Source organism: Bombus vosnesenskii, unplaced genomic scaffold (assembly GCF_011952255.1).
Source record: "Bombus vosnesenskii isolate JDL3184/JDL3185 unplaced genomic scaffold, Bvos_JDL3184-5_v1.1 scf7180000013395, whole genome shotgun sequence".
Lineage (NCBI taxonomy): Eukaryota > Metazoa > Arthropoda > Insecta > Hymenoptera > Apidae > Bombus > Bombus vosnesenskii.
This window is the reverse complement of record NW_022883020.1, coordinates 786,679-810,415: the sequence shown is the minus strand read 5'-3', so window position 1 is coordinate 810,415 and position 23,737 is coordinate 786,679. Positions and strand designations below refer to the sequence as shown.

The 23,737-nt window shown below is 38.5% G+C and overlaps 1 protein-coding gene across 6 annotated transcripts in view; it reads left to right on the top strand.

Annotated features, from left to right (window-relative positions):
* Positions 1-23,737, top strand: part of LOC117237636 (FK506-binding protein 5-like) — a 62,325-nt gene that overhangs the window by 14,424 nt on the left and 24,164 nt on the right. For 3 of the 6 annotated variants that reach the window (XM_033501799.1, XM_033501798.1, XM_033501796.1), the window contains exon 3: positions 19,736-19,791. In XM_033501799.1, coding sequence (XP_033357690.1) covers positions 19,758-19,791 — 34 coding nt within the window. In that variant the 5' untranslated portion in view covers positions 19,736-19,757. Of the gene's footprint in view, positions 1-824; positions 1,293-1,593; positions 1,932-19,735; positions 19,792-23,737 lie in introns of those variants that run through there. The other 3 variants (XM_033501795.1, XM_033501800.1, XM_033501801.1) reach the window with 3 other exon arrangements.

Here is a 23,737-nt window from a genome sequence, read left to right as displayed (position 1 = left end):
TCGATCTTGATCGATAATTACTTTCCATCGCAGCGGATGCAGATACAGTTCCTTTCAAGTTAATGTATTCTTTTTATTCCAAGGTTAATGTTCTAGCAAGTCGAGGTGTTAGAATTGCACTCTGCTGCATTTATATCGAATAACGAGTTCCTTTTACGTTTCTCCATATTCACGAAAGAAAATATTACTTTTGTCGCAGTTGAATTTGGGTAACGTTGCTCGAAACTACGAAGAAACTACGTTCATAATCAACTATGAAAGATTATACTACTATTCCTATTCGAGCGAAACGATGATTCTAAAAATTGTGAAAAAGTACTTTCGTAATGAAATCAGTATCGTTAAAAATATCATTAAATAAATACAATATTATGACGTACATGTGCTGGATGAAATAATTATTTTATTTTGATTTACATATAACACCTAATTTATTTCGCAAGGAGTTAAAGGACTAATTTACGATTATTTGTGACAATCAATAACGTGCTTTGATATTTTTATTAAAAATCTACTTAATACTTCCATCCTCGAATGACGTTATCCTAACTTTTTTGTCATTTTGTCAATTTTTATTTTAGGTACTTAGAAATTGAGCCGTAATGTTTGTACAAATACTTATCGCAGCCGCTATGCATCAGATCAACTTTGGATCGCTTATCAACTGTCGACAGCAATTCGACACTTTGTGTAATCTTCGCGTGGGTCGCGAAAAATGACCATTTTCGACGCGTAAAAGTTGGAGAAGTTGTGATCTAAAAAAAAAAAAATACCTGAAAAATGCCTATACTCTAAAGAAACTTGCCAATTTTCTTAACCCACAGACGAGAGCTCGATGGACGTCGAAAGCCCCGTTTCCAAAGCGTCCGAATAATTTTTCCTGGCTGTCCACCGTATCCTTGGACTCGGTTTCCCCTCCACTCTGGACCGAGTGACAGAGCCGCGTAGAGAGGGAGAGAACGAGCGGGCCTGTCCTCAGCGCAACAGAGAAACTCGACCAAACCAGCCGAGCAGGAGAGAGAAGGAACAGATTTCGAGCTGACAGGAGGGATAAGAAAGCCATGCACGTACTCGGTTTCCAGTGGAACGACGACTTTAGTCTGACGACCGCTTCCACCGAGCGAGGTTGACAAATCTTCGACGTGTGTTCTTCACCCGTGTGTGTTCCCTCGTGCACTCGAAACCTTGAATTTCCCGCGTTCCCTTCCCCATTCTCATCTATCTCCAACCCCATTCACCAGTGCTCTTACCGTTCTCCGTTAATTCTGAAAAAGATTCTTGAAAAGTGATAGGTAATAAATGGTCCACGTAATATGGTCTATGGTACCAAGACATCAAGCTTCGTCTTTTAACGAAATCATCGTCTTTTTTCTAAAATACATGGAATCGACCGTAGCTCGCAAGACACTCTAGCTGCTAGAGTCTTGATCCAGAGTCGGCCTCCAGGTGTTTGGAAACCGATCGTGGCACGTGCCGCAGTAGGAATTCGTGACTCGAAGAAATAATCGTCGACGTGTTCTGTGCAATCGCGGTTATTTTCGTGTCTGCGTGTGAGAGAGAGAGAGAGAGCGCGCGAGAGAGAGAGTGAGGGAGGGAGAGAGAGAGAGAGAGAGAGAGAAAGAGAGAAAGGGGAGAGGGAGAAAGTGTTTACTCGTGACGATACTCAGGTGAATAGAAGGTAATATCCAGGGACGGATCACAGAGGTTTGGATGGTGTTTCGAGGATCGATTACGGGGATGAGGGACTCGCGGGTGTCACAGAATGACTCGTGCACGTTGTGAGGGAGTCCGGTGCGGTAACATGCGCGAGATCCTGCGTGCTTCCAGGGGCAGATAGCTCGTTCTGTCGAGGAGAACATCCCCAGGGAGAACAACAGCTGAAAGAACCCTAGAAGATCCTGAAGGATTGAGAGTCGCGCAGGACACCTCAGGTTCGTCGATTTTCCTTTTCATTCAGAATTTTCACCTTGATTTTAACAACTTAATTAATAGAATAACCAATTTTTAATGGATATGGTACATGTAGCGATACTTCGAAGAAGCTTAACTAATACCTTATAAATACATGATAGTATTTCTTTTGCACTGCTATTTTTTTACTCGTAATATCGGTTTCAAGTCGTTAAAATATCGCTTTTGGACCATACAATGAAGAATCTATGTGATAGGAAACCCTTACATAACGGTGTATATGCATTTAGCGATCGTAATAATAGAAATTCGTTAGCTTGATAGATTTTCCGCGTTTTGAATTATAAAAGAGAAGTCTGTAACCTACAATTTCTAACTTCATTATTATTGTCTCAAAACGCAGCTTAGACTTGACTAATTACTAGATGAGTAACCGATTACTGGGATTCGTTCGTACATTAGTCAGGGTTGAGTAACTTTCTGAACGATTTTCTTCCATTTCTTTCGTCCAGAACACCTGGATCTCAACGCAAAAGGCTTTCGAAAATAGTGTCCGTGATTTTAATCTTAATTGCTAGCATTACGAGCACCTGAGCATTATAATACAACAGTATTTATAGACAAGCGAGTTATTAATGTGCGTCCCTACTTATGGTAATTTGTACAGAGAATTCCATTAGACTTCAAAATTAGTATAATCATTAGTTATCCATATACTGGCAAGAATAACGCAGAAATCCTGGTTTAAATAATGGACTTAGATCGATCGGTACAATTTTTATTGTTACACCTTTAAACGACTGGAATATACTCATCATAGCTTCCAGGTATTTCCAAATTGCGTTGTTGGTGTAATTTATTGTTTGTTGCTGACGTCAACATGCTTGAAATTCTTGGGATACTTCGTTCGACATTTTTTGGTAGGACAATGTTTTTAATCGACGCTGATAACCGAATTAGATATATATAATAATTCTTACGTGTTTCATCGCGATCATCTTAAATGAAATTATCTATAAATCTCGACACTATCAAATTTCGTGTTAGGTATTTAATGGGCCATTAAGTTTCCCAAATTAACAACCGCAGATAGCCAACGTCGTTCTTTCCAATCATCGTTACTTCGCTTCGTCACGAGCATTCCCATAAAATACTTCATAAATTCTTTGTACCAAAGAGTAATCTAAACACCACCTACGTACTGATAATATTCAATACCTAATGATTTATAGAAATTTCTGAATCACCACGCGAGTCCTACAATAAGCTATAGATGTGTAGTATGAAGAATTTCAATTATTGTTATCTCATTTTTTCGCAAGCTTCCCCATAAAACGTTTCATCAATTTCGATCAGTCTCGCATAAAACACACAATAGCCTACAAAAATTTTGAAATTGCCACGCGGGTCCCAGAATCGATTACGAAAAGTCAGTATTACCTTTCTATCTATCATTGCTTCATTTCCTTGTTGTGATAATGTTCGACACACAGTAGCTTACAAAAATTTCTAAATTACTATGCGGATCCCATAAGGAATTTCTACTTATCATTGATTCACTTCCTCGCAGACTTCGTTACAAAACAGTCCACAAATCTCGACACACGTCCATTAGAACACCATATTGCCAATATACTGGAACAGCTGAATGCTTCCTGAAGTATCAGAACTTAAACCAATTACCAGTAGTACCCACTATAAATTTAACGCCACATCTCTAAATTACCACGTTTGAATCTAGCAGAAGCCGACATTAGTGCAGATTTTCCATAGGGAAGTACCAAGCAATCAGTTACACCACGTTGCTCTAGAAGTGATCTCTAGCGAGATCGTGTTTGCATAAATGCTGTTTCGATCGGTAAAAAGGACACGTTAAGTTAACGCGGAACTGTCTCTGGACTTTGCCTCTGCTTACTCGAGAATCGAGATCGCATTAGTTTAACGATGACGCCAATCGAAGCGTTGCAATGCAATGGCCAAAAGTAACAATTTTTAATACCAACAAAGGATGTGTATTTTTCTTAATCTTGTCATTTACGTATACTACTTCTAATAATTCTAACAAAGAACTTGTTCGTTTATGCTATTTACTTTCTCACATATTTTACGTATCTATGTCTTCGATGCAAATACACGATCGCTTTAATCATCGCTACTTCTAGCGTTAATTTATCGACGCGTACGTCAGGATAGCGCCGCCTGACGGGGATTTTTTCGCGGGTAGGGTCCGCTTGTCAGGTTAGCCACCTGTTGCGCAAGGGAATCCCCTCTACGGCCAGCGGTGTGGAATCTTTATTTTTGTCTAGCGAGCTGCGACGGCGGCGTGGCATTAAGAAAGCGTGCCTCCGCGGTGTCACTGATTGATGACCACGCGAAGACAATTCAACGAGCATCTCCCCTTCCTGGAGCCGTGAAATGAGAGACGCCACGCGCAAATCAAAGTCGATGACGTAGGCTCTTTCAGGGGAATTTATTTGGAAAGAGCAATTAGAAACTTTTCTTCTTTTATTCTTCTTAGAGTTCTTAGAGTTGAATGAATAGGATGAAAGTTCGGTAGCTGTGATGGGTTTCGTTTGACTTGAACGAACGTTAGGAAATTCTTCTATCTAGGTATGCTTGTAGTAGTATTTCAGCGGTATGTTTAGCAGTATATTTTAATCACATTTTCTTGATTACCCTGTTATCTTAAATTAAATTATCTCGTATCGACGTTCCTCGACCGAATCGAATCTTTACTCAATGAACAAAAGTTCATCCCACTTTGATCCTGTTTTGACTTTTAAAATGTCATTTACCTAATTTGCAAGGAAATAGAGGAAAGCCTGAACGAAAGTAACGACAGCCACGGATAAGTGATTAAAATCGATTTATTTCGGAAGCGTGCGATTCCTAGGCAATGTATAATCAAGGAAAACGTTCAGTCGATTTCTATAATCGCCATGCTAGTCGTTTACATCCCGTGGATTTATTCGCGTATTTAGAACGGGGCATCGACATTGCCTTCGATAGCGAAGATAATACGCGAGCTGCTTTGATTTATGGTACCTTACCATGAAGTGAAACGGAACCACTAGATTTCTCGTTGTTAGATAACGTCGTAAGCAGGAGTGCTTTCTTACTCGCGCCGCGAGAAACGCGATCTGGATTGCAAATCGCTTGTAATAAATCTCGCGAATCAATAACAAATAGAGCTAACGTTGCTGATCGATGTTTCATCGGAATGTTCGATATCAAAGCCATTGTAAACACACTTATTAACACGTTTGACGAATTTTTGCAATTTTTTTATATCAGATAATTAATTACTTTAATGATAATTATAGCATATTGATTCACCATTTCGGCCTTCAAAAATTAGTCGCTGAAATATTGGAAAGTTTCGAAATTCCAAGGGTCGAGGTCATTGTCATCGAGGATCGAATCAGTGACTGGATCTCTCGCCGATTATCGTCCTTTTGTTCTTTTCTTTCGCCTTCTTTCCGCCGCCTGCTCGAGCGAAACAAGAAAAAGAATGGAATCACTGGCAGCTGGTGCTTTCTACCAATTAGAAACCAGCGATAGCGGATCGCCGCGAACAATTCTCGATTTTTTTAGCCTACATCGTGAAACGTCTATTTAAATGCCATACATCCTAGTGGATCACTGGATCTTTACGAGGAAAATCCTGTTGCAATTTTTCCAGCAGGCAAGTTTATTGCCTCGCCTACGATCCAAGGATCGGTTCGTTGTCATAAGGAATTATGGCAGTATTTTATCCAAACTGGTTTTATGTATTTCGTTTCGTTTTCTCAATGGGTAATTGGCTTTCATTGAAAAATGTAATTAGATAGAAGGTCGATCAGTGGAAACGTACATACGTACATGCAAGGAGAAAAGTAAAAGCGAATGATATGAAAATTGATCGATAATTGTATTTTCATGATCTTGTATTATAATAATATTATTATCGGTGATATAGAACGTACGAGGAATAGATATAGTAAATACAACAACGATAGTGAAATTTCTGCAGTGATACAACTAGCATGTCCCGCGATTGCTGCGACCCGCTCACGCTGGTTCAGACCAGAACTATAATGGTTCCTGCGCGTAGAAAATTATAGTAATTTGATATCAGTAATTTTGGTAATAATATTGCTAGTATTCTATAATAACGCTATAACGATATTATTAACAAGGATTAAGCTCAACGTAATCTCTGCGTGTCGCAAAAGGTGCTTGAAAGAGAAAATCTATGAGAATGAGCCACGAAAAGAGAGTTAACGAATTTTCATCAATTTTAATAAAGCTTTGATAGTAGCTACAATTTCTTGAACTGGAAAGTAATTTCTCGATAATACGAATATTTTGTCATCGAAGAATTTTAATCCAATCTATGGCGTATAGAGATTTGTCAAAGTGCGTATTAAACTAAAAAGGGACGAAAATTGAATATTATTCATCTTTCTAATCACCAAATGCTTTCGGATAATGGTTAGCTCAACGGGATAGCTTTCGATTTATCGGTGATTACCCATTTCATATCTCGCGCCATATACCCGCGTGTATTTGGTTTCTTTTGTGACTGGCGGAACACAATGAACCACGTAATCGAAGGGATAGCGTAAATTCCATTGTTCGCCGTTTCAATTTATGCGGTTCAATTCGACACAATAATTTATTGTTCGGGCCGTGAATGAACGCCTTTCTCCGGCTGGACCACACTCGTAGAACCGGTTTAGAACCGTGAATCGTCTGTTGAATTATCGAACGATCCGCCATAGGAGAAACGATTTTCATTAATGAAAACCGTTTCTGGATATCGTACAGCCCAATTAATGAGCTTTCTCGTGAATTTATACTGGTCTCGTTTTAAAGATGAATATTGCTCGTGTTAAAATCCTATCGATCCCAGACGCTAATGATTTACATTCAATTATCGTGTGTCGATTATAGTCTTGAGAATTCTTATGGTTATTTATGCTTCCTCAATTGGTATATTGGTAAAATGTCCAAAGTACGGCGCTTTCTACGGTGCTTGGAAAAACACTTTTCTTACGAGCCTGCACTTTTTAAATTATACTCTCGGTAACACGAATTTGCATAAATATCCGCAGTCTAACTGCTCCAATTACTGCGAGAACCGACTAATAACAGGAATTCCGACGACAGAAAAGAAATTACGATAGTTGCAAAGATATTCCATTTAAAAAAAAACGTTACTGTGGTCACGTCAATCTGCTTTCAATAGAAAATTGCTTGTGTCAATTTAAAGAAATTATTCATGCTTAATAATCGCTATCAACACTAACAACACCAGTAACAGTCGTTGCAATATAATAGCGACAGAAATTTCTCCCTAAACAAACAGCGTCGTTAATTTCATCCTAACGATGAAAAAGTGGCACGCGACAATTTTAGAAAACCGCGTGAAAAGATTGGACAACAAATGGCTGACATTTCACTGTGCCAGTCAGTTACATAAAGCTCGCTGTGTGTTTCCGAATCAGAGAAACTTGGACTATCGAGTAGGATATTGCCATTGCGGCGCGGCAACAAGAAGACCAGAACCGCCAGAAGCGATAGTTGCTGGACAACCGGGTAACCAGTTAGCTTTCGTTTTCGATAACCACTTGTTCAAATGTCTGCATTCTTTCTAAAGGTCGGTAATCGTGCGTAAGACCGCCAACCGTGAACGAGAAAAATGCTCGATATCAATCAATAAACCCTATTTATTTTCTACATTTTCGGTCATAATTATCTACTCGAGCCTGATCTACTTTATATTCTACTTTCTTTTTGCAATTGCACACTGGGCTTGATACGTATAAAATAATCGAGACTATTTGATAAATTCTATTTATCCTGCGTCCTTTTGCAATTACGCGTTCCGTAGCTGGATACGTATCACAGTTGACTCTTGTAGCAACTTGTTTAGTTAATGTATGGGGATCGCGGAAAATGTAAAATAATTTGTTGCTTGCGGAGATATAGTGATTAGAGGGTAGAAAATTGCTGGATTTCGCGCAGTGTCATTACTAGAGCTTTCCATATACGAAGATCGTCGAAGGACTATCTTATTTTATCGCATTGATAAAGATTATAATTTTCTGAAGTCTTTGAATTATAAATTCTATTTGATAAAATCTCGAGCGATCTACATAATAGTATATAGCAAATATTTCAAGCTTCTCGTCTGGCTGGATATTACGTAAAACACGACTCGGAACAGGATTTCTTGGGTAATCGAAAGAAATAAAAAATATAAGGCGCGCGTACTCGAAGTAATATGTAAATGCGCGGATTCGAGAACGACGGTTTTACTCTTTGCTCTGCTTTCCTCGTAATTCGCGTCTTAGATAATACGGTGAAAAATACCGAGTTCTGTCACTCGCCAAGTTATCCGCGAATCGCAAGCCAGCCAGCGACTATTGATTACCCGGCGATGACGATCGACGCGTATCGATTTCACATTTCCTCGCGAGACACCGTCACTTCTCCTTCGGAAAAACGTGTAACGTGAACAGGAAAGCTGGAAAAATCGATTGAAAAAATTGAATTTGTCGTTCGATGTGTGAAAGATGATTTACAATTTTATTGAAAACTAATCGATACAGAAAATTGCTTTTCAGATTTAAACGAATCTTTTGTAGAAATTTTGCATTGGAATTGATATTTATAATTCTTTGGTTCTCATTTCGAATTTTCCCACTTTTCAATAACAAATTCCTAAAATATTATTAATCTTCAAATAGTAAAATATTTTAAAAATTCCTTCTATCGCAAAATCACTAATATTCGCGAATCTTTTCTTCCTCGTACCTATTCGTGTTCGCAATTCTTCGACCAGACGATGAATTCACACTATCCAATATCGTGAGAGTTTTCCACAATGCACTTAGAAAGTGTACAAAAAGTGCTGCATTCCTTTTTTCCCTGCTTTTCTTGTTCTATCCGTTCGCGATCGATAACTCTCTAACGATAATCGATACCGTGTTACGTAAGTCGGTTTTTACTCGGCAAAATGTATTGTGGTACTTTCCCGAATGTATCGTATTACGGAAAGAACGGTTCTCACTGTGCATTCCATGGTTTTACCCCTTTTCTTCTTCGTTCTCGAAACCGCAGTTAGAAAAAACTTCTTCCTTTACACTTCATTACCACCACTTATATAAATATTCGAAATCAACGGGTTTTGAACGATAATTTTATCGTATGGTTGGCTAATTGCCGTTATATAATTGTATAAATTATTACATAATCATATAGATACACGTGATCTAAATGAGTAATATAGTTCGCGATTTTGAAATCTTGCATACCTAGTTTTAGTGAAATTTTATTTGTCTTTCTTACTGAAGCAAGATTCATGGACGCGAGATGAAATACTCGAACTGGAGATTATTCCATGTACAAAAATGAGTCGAGAATATGGAATAATGTTTTCTCGATGGAGATCTCGTTTTTGAGAAAACCGGGTTTGAAAATTTGCCAAATACGCGTTCGCTTGGTTAACTTGCGATATTTCAGATCCAATTTTCTCGAAAACGTAGCTCCGTCGAATTTATCATTGTTAATTTATCGCTGGAACTTGTGAGAAAATTTTTCACGAAACATTCGAAGATCGAATCAATGATCCGTGCAAGCGTGAACGTGGCTTGAGCTGCTTCGAGGACAGCGAAGCGTGCAGCGTGAATCAGGCATTACAAAATGCAATGTCCGGCCTTGTACCTCTGCTTTTCATCTGGATTCACTCGTAAGCTTCTTTTTTCGAGTTTCAACTCTCAGATTGACTTTCAACAGCTGAGGCACAGTTTCACCATCGTTACGCCTGCTCCATTCAATAAAGCCGTCAAAGAAAATGGAAAACGTCAGAGCCCTCGGTGAATCTACTTGAGACTGAATCGAACCAAACACGTTAATCGAGCAGCGTTTCAACGAAGATTAACGGAGACCGACGATTTCGTTCTTCTTACTAGCTCGAGTATTACGTTTTTCTAACAAAGTTCTAGTTCTCTACAGATGGTCTCTGAGAGTAAACAGCTTTCTCTCGGGAAGACACGTAACAATATTTTAATTCGTGAAATGCAATCCTTTTGAAAAAGTCGAGTCGAAAATGTGGAATAAGTTTTCTTGTAGCAGGTTTCGTTTTCAAGAAAATTGATTTCTAAAATGATCGTGGCATCGTTATTACGAACTGACTATAAGTTATAACTTTTTACAATAATATATATATATATGTACTATATCTTCCGCCACATGATTTATTTATAGAAAATATAACAATCTTTTGCGGTCCAAACTTGTAATTATCTCACGTTTAACTGCTTCACGTACTAATCTTGAATCAGTTAATCTCAAAATTGAGCTGTTAACCTTTATAACGAACAAGGAGGTACGAAAATTACAGTGGGAAAGACTGATTTGTAATGCAAATGAGACGCCAATAGCGATCGAGACCCGATCAGATTTTCTGTTTAATCGTCCAATCTCGTTTCTAACGCGATATCTCTTTTACGGAGACATCTGTGTTCTATTCGATGTTAATAGATTCGGTAGATGTTTCGCGATTCGAAGATAGCTGGGTGAATTCATTTCTCGTTTGCTATATAGAGTGTCTCGCTGAAATTAAGTATCTCCGATACTTTCACTGCTATTGAAACTATTGAAAAAAGTTTGTTCGCACAAGATTATCTTGAAGAGCGATCTAAGGCCACTGATATCCTTTGCAAAGTAATAATATATTTTCTATCATTTTATAAGAAATGTATAGTTTATGATAAAAAAAACGTTAATTCATAAAAACATTCTGAAAATTATTAACAGGGGTTTACGTTATCTTATTTTATCGTCGATAACAATGAAAGTAATCTAGACGTTCGATTTCAATGAGATACCCTGTGTATACACCGATACACTACAGTAACTCCATTCTCCGCTACGAGGATTTCATTTCCTCCGTTGTCGATTTCGAACGAATTCCTTTGGCTGGTCGATCTAATCTGACAAAATAGACATTGACAGAAATACGATGGGTATCGAAGAAGCTTCTTCTCATTCGATCATTCGTGAAAGTATTTCTGTTAAGCGCACGGTACCATGAAGCTGCTAGTTTGAAAAAATACAGCGACTGTGCATTTAACAATGAAAAATTACATTCTTTATTGCGAAAACATCGGTGTACATGGGTACTGTAATCAAACAAAATTTTATGCATTTTGAAACCCGGCTATGGAATCATCCAACCGTCGTCCAAATCTTAATCTTAACTTTGGCGAAGGCTTATGGTATCGACATTTGGAGGGTTGATTTTACCCCTTCAATTTGAGTTAAAAAAGCTTGCAGCCAAAAATGTTAGCTGTTGGTTGCGTTAGCACGGCAGAAGCGTGAAATTCGTTAAACTTTCAAATAGTCTAAATGCAGTACCATTTCTTGCTAAAGGTTCGAAACCTAAAGTTTCTGTACGGTCTGCAACACATTTTGTGGCTCTGTGACGATCATGGCCAGATTACATAGCCGCGAGGTTCCTTTAGCAGGAACATAAGATTTCACGATTATGAAGTTTAAAGTCTCTTGACCCCGGAATGCTTCGTAACTATCCTGCAACTTCTGATTCATCTGGTTAAACGTTCTTATTCATCGGTCTTAAGATAGACTCAAAGATTCCGATAAATCGAAGATAGCTATCTTTCGAACGAGTGAGTAGAAAATAGGCAATCGTTTCGAGAATCGTGAAATGCTCAGCAATTCCAAGATCAGCGAAATGAAATGGGTAACGGAAGACGGCAAAGTATGGAATAGAAGAAAGCAAAGAGCGAGCTGGGCTCTGAAGAACTCTGTCTATTACACACGACCTCGTTTACACCGGCGTTACGTGGGCGTGCAGTACTTTGTAACAACATGTAAACGTCGCCGAAACGATCGAACGTGTTTCGGCTACAGTCGTAAAGAGAAATTTACAGTATCGTATGAGAGTTCGATATTCTTTACGATTGACATCATCGATCCGGCCTTTTCAAAAAGGAGAAAGTGACTCTGTAATCGCTTTGGGAATTCATGTTGAGGTAACGCCCAATGTCAGTAAAAATCCAATCCCTCAAACCCTAAAGTCAAATTAGGACACTAAAAACCCAATATTTTCTCCATATCGAAAGATCATACACAGTTGCTACGAGAAACGTGCTACTGGCACGTCATTGTATTTATCGTGGCATTTACATATCAATCCGTTGACGATTAGCTCGTCATTGCATATGTACTTTGTATTACAGTATCATTGACATTATTTCTATACGTTTCTATTACTATGACGATACCGTGGAATATGTAGGATCAACTAAAATACGTATAGTAATTACTTTGAATTCTAATTTACACGTATGGTGAAAGATACATGTGAAAAAGGAGAGTATTTCATTTACTAATAGACCAATCTAATTGGTAAAATTTGTAACACACCAAAACAGTCGACACTGATTTACGTTGAACAGATTTGTAGCAGGATTTGTTTCCCTATTTCGTTGTCGAATGCATCGAAATGCGATCGAAGCGTGCCGCGACACTTCTAACGAATTCTAATGAATTCCTCGAAAGTGTCTGGCGAAAGGACGGACGATCGATTTATAGCCTGTTCAATTTTCACACGTGCATAGTAAAATAAACGAGGTTCGAAGTCTCGTAATAATAAAAATATTCGATTCTATGGTGACATGGTTATGCGATCATGGTGAATTATAATAACGTTCAGTTCGATTGGGAAAAATGTTGCAAGATCGAAAGTGTAAATAAGTTTATTTATCACGGTGCGAGCAGAAAATTGACATTTCACGGAGTCTAACATCGGGCGGTAGCTTTCGTAACCGTTTCGTAATCATTTATTCTGTTTTATTAAAGACGCGCATTAAATATGGATAATGTTACGCTGTGTGCGATCGCCCGATAGCGAATTTATTGTAACACGGAAACGCGGCGAGATATAAATGATCGGTTAACGTGGTTGGCTGATGTGGCCCTAGTGACTCACGGTGGAAGTGTAATTTCATTTCTTCGACGTTTTACATCGTAGCGATTAGAATTCCGAGTTACGCTTGGTGGTCTGTGCTTCAGATTAAATTATTCGTTACAGAAAATCTTTAACGATAAGTATATCTGGTTATGTAGATGGCGATAAATATTACGAACCGATGGATTTAAGAATTCGAGAATTTCTGAATCAAAATGATTAGAAATTCAGGTATCTTTTCGACCAGGTATATTTTGAAATTCAAGTATCTACATTGATTTATGTTCTTTGGAAACCAGGTATTTTTTAATTTGGATATCTAGAAATTCGGAAACCTTTTCGAATTCAGATACACAAACCGAGAGCTGGGAATTTAAATATCCTGGGACCAAATGTCTTTGGAATTTAGGCATTTTGAAATTCAGGTACGTAGCTCGGAATTTAGATACCGTGCAAGTTAAAATTCCGCAAAGCAAACGAAGAATTCTAAATTTAAAATTTTCAAGCAACTCCCCGAATTTGAAACTTGCAAAGAACCAAGAAACCAAGAGTTCAAAAATCTAATCGCACCATACACCGAAGCAGCGGATAAACGGACGAAATTATTATTCGAGGCAGGATCGATTTATCTCGTTCTTTGTGTGTTAATAAACCCGCAGAGTTCTGCCGAATTTCATTTGCTGAAAATATTGTCGCTCGAATTCCTCGACAGCGGGCATTTTGAAAGTGTAATAAGGCACACGCGAGTTAACCGTATCAATGTATCGGCGCTACGATCAACAAATCGGCCATTTAAGAGCGATCGAACGGAGAACGGAGATTTGTTTTGTATGTGTAACAATTTACATAATCTGAGTCTGCAATCGCTGGTCTAGCGGGGGTCTAGCTTCGATCAAACGTAAGGGGAAAGCCGAAAGTTTCGTTACAATCGTCCATTTTTCTTTTCGTTGGCTCTTGCACATGGTGTAAGCATAACGCGCAGAGTTGTGTATGGAAATAGTTACATTATCGTAACGCAATTTCTCTTGTCGCTACGTATTTTATAATATCTCATTGTTCCTTTACGATTCACATCAGAGTATTGTCTTGTTCGGCGAACAAAATATTTTGTTCGCATTATTTAATTTGATAAATATCTCAGTTGTAGGTTTTTGAAAGTTTAATCAGTCAGGTACTTAGAGATTTAGATTGGAATTCAGGTAGTGCGAATTGGAATTTAAGGACTTGGATATCTTGGTAACTTAAATACGATAATATTTGGGAATTTAAATGGATTAGGGTTATTTGAAATTCAATTATTTTGGAAATTTGGATTTTGAGGCCTCCAATATGTTAGTAACTTAAACAATTAGAACTAAGATGTCTTGGGTATTTGAATATCGGAAACTCAATTCTTTATAATTTGATTTATTATTGACAAACGACTTAAGGACTTATACCGGTCCTTTTACTGTTACTTTTACTATTTCCTTGGATTCTCAGAAGTTAAATTGTATGAAAATATCACAGCTGAATGAAGAAATTTTTTTCGTTGAAAAACATGGTTTTATTCTTATTTTCTAGAACGTTTATACATATTCAATCGATGATCCAGATCTCCTCGCTTTCAACGTATTCGTTCTACGTGCAATCGCAGTGAATCAGCTCGAAGGATGGCTGGTTGAGAGCAGAGCGAATCTCCATTCTCTTTCTGACATCGCGTTGGTCTACGATTGCCGATTTCGTAGCACGATTCCACCTTCCTCGGACGTTATGTTTCAATTCGAGACGATTTTATGGAAAGTGAAAGCAAACGCAGCATCGTTTGCCAGTGATCAATTAGTCTTTGTCTAAATCGTACGATTCCCACGATGCGGGAGAGTAACTAGTCCATTTCGAGATCGAACGAATGTCGATCTAAATAGCCCATTGCAATTCTAAATATCTTTCGTCATAGAAACGCTGTTATAATTCTAAATAGTTTCTTGATATTCCATGGTCGATGAATTTTGCAAGACACGCGTAATTTACGGATCCAAATATTTGGCATTCAGATAGTTCGAGAATTTAGGTATTTTCAAATCTCAAATATTTGGATGCTCTGGAAATTAGAATATTTTAAGCTGTCAAATCTTTGAAATTCAGGTAGAATTGGAATACATATATTTTAGGTTTTCACATATTTAGAATTTTGATGGCCTGCGAATTAAAATATTTTAGGCTTTCGAAAGCAAATTCCTAAAAGAAAATTTACCTAACAGAGACATGTCTAAATATCCAAAATTATATTTATATTTAGTACTCTAGTCGATTCATTTTCTATCCGGGAATACATCGGGAAGAATTTCATCCACGCGACGATTCATCCTTCTTTCTTACAACTTTACGTAACCAGTTAATTATCGCTGGGTCGATCGACTCTTCGTCGTGTTCTTCTTGCCTAATCGATCGCTATCGCGACGATACTCGGTCAAAAACATGAAAAGTCGAGCGCGCAGCTTTCTTTCTAGCCCTGAAGGAACACCTGTGTCCTCGGTTTATGTAAAAGCGCAACGATTGAACGAGCTATCGACGGAGAAAATCTTTCTAGAGCACACGGAATCCACTCGGGGATACATAAATCAGCCTCGAGATCGAGAGTTGCGAATCGAGGATTCTAGATCCGCGGATGAATGGATCGTGGACTACTTCTGTTTTCTTCGCTTCAACGTAAAATATAGTAAATAGCCAGCAAATGTATAAGAAGATTAACGTATGATAGCTTTAGATGTATCGTGATATATTTTCGTTAGAAAAATAAAATTGGAAAAATGAAAGTGACCGTAGTAGAACACAGCGATGCAAAGTTCAAGCAAATGATTTAGTTCTTAACCTTGCACGTCTCAATTTTCTATTTCCTAATCCTCGATTTAAGGGTTAAGTCGTAACTCACATTACGCGTCAACGACACCTGTCTCTGTCTTAGGAAAAAAAATCTTTCTTCGTAAAAAGCGTAAAAATTTGCAAACGTTTCCTCGAACAAATTAACATTTCACCGTTCCATGGCTATTTCAATCTCGACCACATTACAATATTCATAACAGCGTCGTTAAGTGTCAAGGTAACGGCAACGGAGGATTTATTTGCCAACGAATGATTTAAGATCCTCCTCGAGCGCATCCTCGACTTTCTAAAACGATCGATCGACTTCGTCCCGGCACACAGAGTCATCACGAACTCGCCCTCGCTACGTTTCGAAGAAAACGATTTTCCCGAGACGATTGAACGTGTTACGTTATAGTCGAGTGGAACAATCCCTTTTCTGAACGGAGAACGGTCCTCGTTTCCGCTCGTAGATCGATCGACCGGATATTGCCCGCGGCCTCGCGTGTCGATCCTCGTCCTCCGTGATCTAAATCCTCCGGTGCATTCAGACGTTGTCCCCGTGGCTTCGCGCAGCTGGATTTCGGTCTTCGACTTTCTAATGCGAATTTCGAGTTTCGAAGCACTTTGTACGACTGAATGCTATTTGATTCAAAATGGATCTAGGTCAGATTATATTAGCTTAAATTAAATCAAGTTAGATAGATTAGCTTAGATTATGACGATAATACGTTAAATTTGATTAGATTTTTAGGTAGGCAAAAAGTTAAGGATTCGTGTAACAGCTTAATTGCAATCATCAATGAGACCCGTAATCAATTACGAAACGACCTGCTTAGAGGTTCTTTACACGAATTCACCTGCACATAATACAGTCGTCGCTAGTCAAGTAGCCTTTCCAGACGTCCTTGAATTTTCTACTTTTAAAAATAGAAAGGGAAAAGCAGAAAGAAATATTTACTCGATACGGACATTTTTACATGTTTCTTCTCTTTGATCCTTACTGAAATAGTAAGTAGCTATGTAACAGTAAAAATGACTGGAAAGTACTATACTTTATATATTCCTAGCGAACTGTATTAGCAAACAAGTTTGATATCGTTGGAAAGTGTTTGATCCGCTACCAGGTCTAGTGAAATTACAGCGAGTGAAAGAAGCAAAGTTTTTTAGTTTATTTAAGTAAAGTTCCGTTCTCAGGTGTGAAGTATACAGTGCACAGGAATTATATAAACTGCGGTGTGGAACTTTGAAGTAAGATTTGATCAAAAACTGTTAAGTAACTCAAGGAAGAATATCGTAAAACAGGCAGATGTAAATCATTGTTCATTGTAATGAACTTTTATGTAAGGCAAAAAATTAAATTCCATTTTTTTTTTATATAAGACGAAAAATGATCATTATACGCAAGCAATACCAAAAATTCGTTGTACGAAAGCTTACCCGACGAATGAAAAGAGCGTAAAATCGTTTGTAATGAGAAAAGTAACCATATGATTATCTGGCAAGTATCCAAAGGCGTGGCATCGATCGTTTTTAAACTGTACAACGTTCGCGATACAGAATCGGGGAAAGTCGTTCGCCATGGAAACGAGTCACGGCCGATGTGCCGGTTTTACGTAAGGTGAAAATCGTCTTTAAGGCGAAAGAGGATCGCCACGGATGCAAAGGAAAGAAAGAAACCGTGCAACCATGCATACGATCATATCTTGCATGAATCACAATTTTCACATAACTGCACATTTCCATTTCTCCCTGGGACAACGTAAACGATTCTTTAAGCTCGTGTATATTTACTCGAAATCTATCAAATGCTTACATTCGCGTTACTTCTTTGTCCTAAGAAGACGACAAACCGACGAACATTATGTTACATTTTCCAAAGAAAAGGTTCCCATAAAACTTTCATATAAAACTATCGTATATAGGAAATCTATGAAGAACTTTTTCATTAATATCGAAAAAACAAAATTCTGCAAGTCCGTCAACTTCTTACGTTATCGTTGCTTCTTCGTCCTTAGAAAACGACGAATTACCAAGCAGTATGTTACGTTTGATATTAAAAAACTCAGTTCTCAGAGTTTATCAAATTTTTAGATTTTTGGTTCCACGAGGTCGCGGTACATGAAATTCCCGACGAGTCCTCGACGAATGGTTACGGTACAGGAGACGAAAGAGCACGGCTCATCAGGAATTGTACGCACGTTAATGGCGGCCGTGTTCCTCGATTTCGTATTCACCACGAGGGCCGCGATCGACCAAGACGTCGGTGGACGTTTTCGTGACGCGCTAAGCGAAACAAAGTACCACAATCGGGTGGTTCATTCCTATTACAAGATCTGACGAAACTTTACTTGACTTTGTTGCTCTCGCTGGATCCCTCTATTCTTCGTTTCCAACGTTCCTTTCCCACATTTATTCAATGACGATCATTTCACGGAATTTATTTATTACTCGTTCGAGCGCTTCGTCGATTGTAAAGCAAATCGGAGTTATCGATAGGTGTAGTTATCGATGCATTTGACGACGTTTGACATCGTTGGATCTTCAAGGTTTTCAAAAAATGAAATGGATCGAATTATACGTATATGAATGTAAGCTTTAACGATAGAAGTAAGAGTAATGATAATTTTGTACTATGAAAATGATGAGATGGAACGAACTACGTGTAAAGAGCATCGAATCAATTTTGACATGAGATAGGAAGAGATTATTAATTGGCTCAGTACTTAAGCAAGGATCGCGAAAACGGGGAAAAGAAGTCTGCCGTGCCAGAAACAATTCCGTTGGCCGTTTTGTGGCTTGCAAAGAGGCACCGTTACCCGCTCGTGTTCCTACGTGCTCGACCTGAATTAATTCCGCTGCAACGCGGCCATTGTGCTCCGACGAGGACTTTCGAGTGCGCCACCGTTGATCCACTGCACATGTTCGAATTTTATCGATCCGAATGATCGAAGCTCTGACTTCCAGTGGCTTCGTTTAACCAGTTAAACGAAATTTCTTTTCTACCCTAAATTTTCTAGTAGTTTGGTACTCTCGTGTAGCTTTTTATTTGGTCCCGTTTGAAAAAGTTTGAATCCTGTTTGATAAAGTTTGGAGCAGTTTGAAGTAGTGACATGTTAGATTTCGGAGTTTGAACAAGTTTGAGAATTGATCTAGGTGTGTTGAATGGTCGATGGATTATAAAGTTGGTACTTTTCTGTAGACGCTCGATGTTTGTTCTCTTTTTCTCTTTTATTGTATTTCATCGAGAATAAGGAGCATTTACTAACATTGAAAAATTCGTTCAAAACGACTACTCGATCGCTGTTTAGAGAACCTCGCTAAATTATGTGCTTCGCGGATAGGTTGCCCAAGAGCAGTACAATCGCCACAATTATCCGCGCATTTCACGTACGATCGGCTTAAACGTGGTCTTTCATAAGACTAATTGCTTTTAATTGATCGAACGGACGCAATGTTCGGGCAGAATCGAGGGATCGATCAGAAAATTCCCGCTTTTCAAGACTGACGAATGATAGATGGCAATAATGCAACGCTAAGAGATGCTAATTGCGGCTAAATTGCACGAAGGCGTACAAGAATCTCTGAACAAAGTAAATTCATTCCTATCCGCTCGGAAACTTTACGTATTCTCTCTTAAACCTGACCAGTGCATCTTTGAAACGTGTATTTTCATCTACGCTATCGCAGATCTCAATCTCTTCTCTATTTAAAAGAATAATTTCTAAATAATAAATATTTCAAATAATGTTACACTTACTATATGACAATATATATATATATATATATATATATATATATATATATATATATATATATATATCAATTGACGTTACGTTATTTATTATAGAATAAATTCGATAAATTTATATCCAATATTGAACAAACATTTATTAATATCCACTAATTTATACTTTCATAATAATACCGTGAGAAAGTAAAATAAAATAAAATTTTTGCCAGAAATTTAATCACTAACCACGAAAAATTCTTCTGTTTCAGGCTGAAGGAATTGATCGTAGCCATGAACCTCGCGCTGCATGGATTTTTGTTGCAAGGTGAGTCTCGTCAACCTAATTCTCTCCTATCATCTCCCCTATCAATCTAACTTACCGATTCGAAATATTCGAAAGAAAGATGTTACCGTCGATTTGCCAGCAACAAGTTTAGTGGAAATTTCGAGTAAAATTCAACTCCCCTCGCGAATCAATCGTTGCCTCGGTTGCACGCATGTGCTCGAAATAATGGAATGCAATATGGTGCATCGCGGGAACAATGCATCCGAGGAGGAATACGCAGCCTCGGATCGAGGGTTGACCTAACTCAACTTGCCTCGTTGCATACGAGGTCCTCGAAAGTCGGAGGGAAACCGAACAATGCGTGGAGGAAGTGCAAATGGCATGCAACTGGCTGCATGGAGTGCATGCACTGCATCCTTCTGTACTTTATCGCTCTACTACCTTCCATTTTCTTTTTCTTTTCTCTTTTTCACTACGTTCACTACGTACGTTTCAATACCATCCGTTAAATTAAATGTTGTTCTATCTTCGTTATCACCATTGATGGTGGAAGAACATCTTATAACGAACTTTTCTTATATTTTATACTTTTAACCTGTGATAATAAGTATCATCGGAAATTGACGCATCTGACTTTTTCATATTCCGTATATTTAACCTGCGTAAATTTACGTTAACCTTTACGTTTAATCGGCGGATATAAGATACGTAAAAATTGTAAAATATTTACCAGTGTCTCAGAAATTCAAGTAATTTTAATCGACATGTCCAATTAATGATCGCGCCGATCGATCCTAGTTGGTAGTCGCAAGGGAGAGAAATGAAGAAACTAATGGCAGGTTCTTGAGCAATTAGCGTTGCCTGGACAGAATGGCGTATGTGTGCACCGAAACTATTCGCGATTCTTCCGCCGTACGAGATTCTCTCCTTTCCTCCCATCGGCACGATTCATTCGCGATTCTCGTATCGTGGCCGACGTACGGTCTCGTGTTTACGTTCACGTAGGAAACACCTTGACTCGACACGAAAACCCAGTTAGTATCGCGATACACCATCTACACGCGAAGACGTGCCTCGTGATATCTACCACCAATTAGACACGTTTTTTGAATAATTTAATTACTTTGCTAGAATTTTTGATTAGATTAAATTTCCTTTGTCCCTTTTTTTATTTTGCATTAAATATTGAATTATGCTTGTAGGATCAATGAAATTTTTTTTAATATACCCGTTACTACGTCGTGTTTTTCTTTCACTCTTACATTTGAAAACTCAAACCTGTACATCTGTTTCGTATATTAAGTCAATCATTTTTTCCAGAAAAGTCCTCGATAATACAGTTTAAACAAAATACTGCGAAACCGAATTCCTCTCTAAACGAAAATACGTACTTCTCAGTCATCCTCCCACGCTGTTTGCTAAAAAAAATCCCTGTGTGGTATAGTATACACGCCTTAAACCCAAATCAAAGGCTTACTATTCTCCACGAGAAACATTCGAGACTCTCGACAAGGCTTACAAGGAGGAAGATACATAAGTCGATTCACCGGAGACGGACGCAAAGGATTTTCTGGGAAGACAGGAGGATGTACGAGCCGCAATAAAATCGCAAACAAGTGGACGTACACTGACGTTCAAAAGTTTGGAATTTCTACGCGTTCTATAGAACCAGTAATTACCTTAACAGCTTTAATACCTCGGAAAATTCTTCGATGAAGGATATTTTGGGAGAAAGTTCTCAGGGCTCTGTCTCCGAATTTCACTATCTCAGAAAATTCTTTGGTAAAAGATACGTTGAAGAATTCTTTCGACAAACAAATTTTCTCGAGGTAATAAAATTGCCAGGCGATCGAACGTGCCTACGGATTCTATTCTAATATCCTAGTTATTGATTTATCGTTAATTTTTGTGCAAATTAGGCAATACTCGAATACTGTTACTTCGAGTCGACTTATGAACAGTAGTGTATACGAACGTCCCACGTGGTTCGACCGCGATGCATACGTTTCACGGACGGATGTCCCACGAGGCTGCATTCCTTGCCCGATGCAACTTCCATTTAGCTCCTACGTGAATGTAAATACGCTTGTACAAAGGTGGATTCGCACGTTTCGCGGCTGGTGGTCCAGAGACGCGACTCTTCCAACACGCAAATGGCGAGTGTAATGAATACAAAGCCTGCCGTTTGCGTCCAGACCAGGAATTTTATGTATCGTTCCTCGGGGATGGCTTGTTTTAGTGTTCGAAGCTTTGACTATACGTATCCCGTATTTCTCGACAATGCAACGGCGGTATGGTTTCTCGTGTTGAGATTAGCAATGTCTATGGAGACTGGAATTTAAGTACTTTGGGCGTTTCAGATATTTTACTTAAGCTTTTAGATATTTTAGTCGAAAAATTACTTTGGAAAATATCGAAACGCACATGTCGTTGTAATATGCGTACATTGTAGGGAATGGTATAAAATCACTTTAGACAAATGCTCATTCGTCATTAAGAGAGAATATTTAAAAAAAAAAGAGAGAATTAATTGTTTCATGGGAGATAGATTATCTGACAGTTTGAAATCAATAATTCCGTAAAAATTTCAATTTACGCTGTCGTAAGACTTTCTTGAGGCGTCCCACGGTTGCATTTCTACCGAAAGATGAGCGAAAACCGCCCCCGCGGTTACTACACGAATGCAATAATCAATGAGTCATTCGTTGTCTACGAAACTCACGACTGCTTGCCTTTTATTGGCGATCTGTTCGACCTCTTTTAAGGTCGTTCGTACGTTTTCTCGTTACGATGCTCTCGTTCTGCGTAGATTGATCATCTTCTTAGGACCATGTCCTTAGATATATATAATTGCAAATACATCGACAACATTTGGAGCAAGTTTGTAAATGCAGTGGCAGCCAGCGACTCGATTAACGAGATTTCAGACTGTTCACAATTCTGTCAAGGAGATTTTAAAGGAAATCACACAGTGACCGACAGAGTACCGAATAAATTAGCAAACGGATCGATTGGATTAGAAACGAAGTCGTAACTTGATCTAGGGAATCAACTGGAAAGCTATCAAAGAGATATCCGATACGGTTATAGGTTGACGTATATTTCTGAGAATACAGTTGCAAATTGTCAATGCAGTAAGGTTCAGCGAGTATAAACTCGCAGTGATTAATGGATTCGTGGGTAGTGAAATTCAGTAATGGATTTCTAATCGTAAAACAGATCGACTGTTGTTTTGAAACAGACTCTGATTTCGAAATTAGTTTGGAAGCCTAATGATATTTGAGATTATATCACGACCATGCTTATAGCAGCGAAGAATTATTTTGCACCGATAGTCAACGAATCTAAACGATATATTTGTTTTACCTCGTCTTGAGTTCCTTTTTCCAAATTGAACACCGCATAAGAGTACTAAAATTGCAATAACAAACGTTCGACCCTATTATCATGGAGAGAAGAAGTACTCGTCGATCGAAAAGAAAATGTCGATACACTGTTCGTTTGGCATTTCGAAGCGGAGTTATGATCCATTTTCCTTGGTTTGGAAAACGCGGAAATAGACTGGTATCTTTTCGATCGTTCGAGAAATATTCTTCCGCATTGTTCACGCTTCTGCCTGGAAGCGGCGTGCCACGCAACCCGGTTCGTTCACCATCGGGCAGGGACTTTCTTCTCTCGATCGCGATACGCCGCGATCAACGGTGCTCGTTTCCATGCGTGGCGTCAACGCGGCGCACGCCCTCGCATCGTAAACGTACAAATGATTCAACCATTTGCGAATGATTCATTCGCGACGTTGTTCGCAAATTCGTGCTGTCCATCATTCTCCTGTCTGCTTCATTTCGCTCACCATTTTGATACTTATCGAATGGTACAGCGAATATTATAGCGGTGTTATATTGCGAATATTATAGATTTTGAGAATTCGTATCTTCTATTCCTTGGATATCTTAACTTCTAAATGCATGTAATTGAAACTTAATTG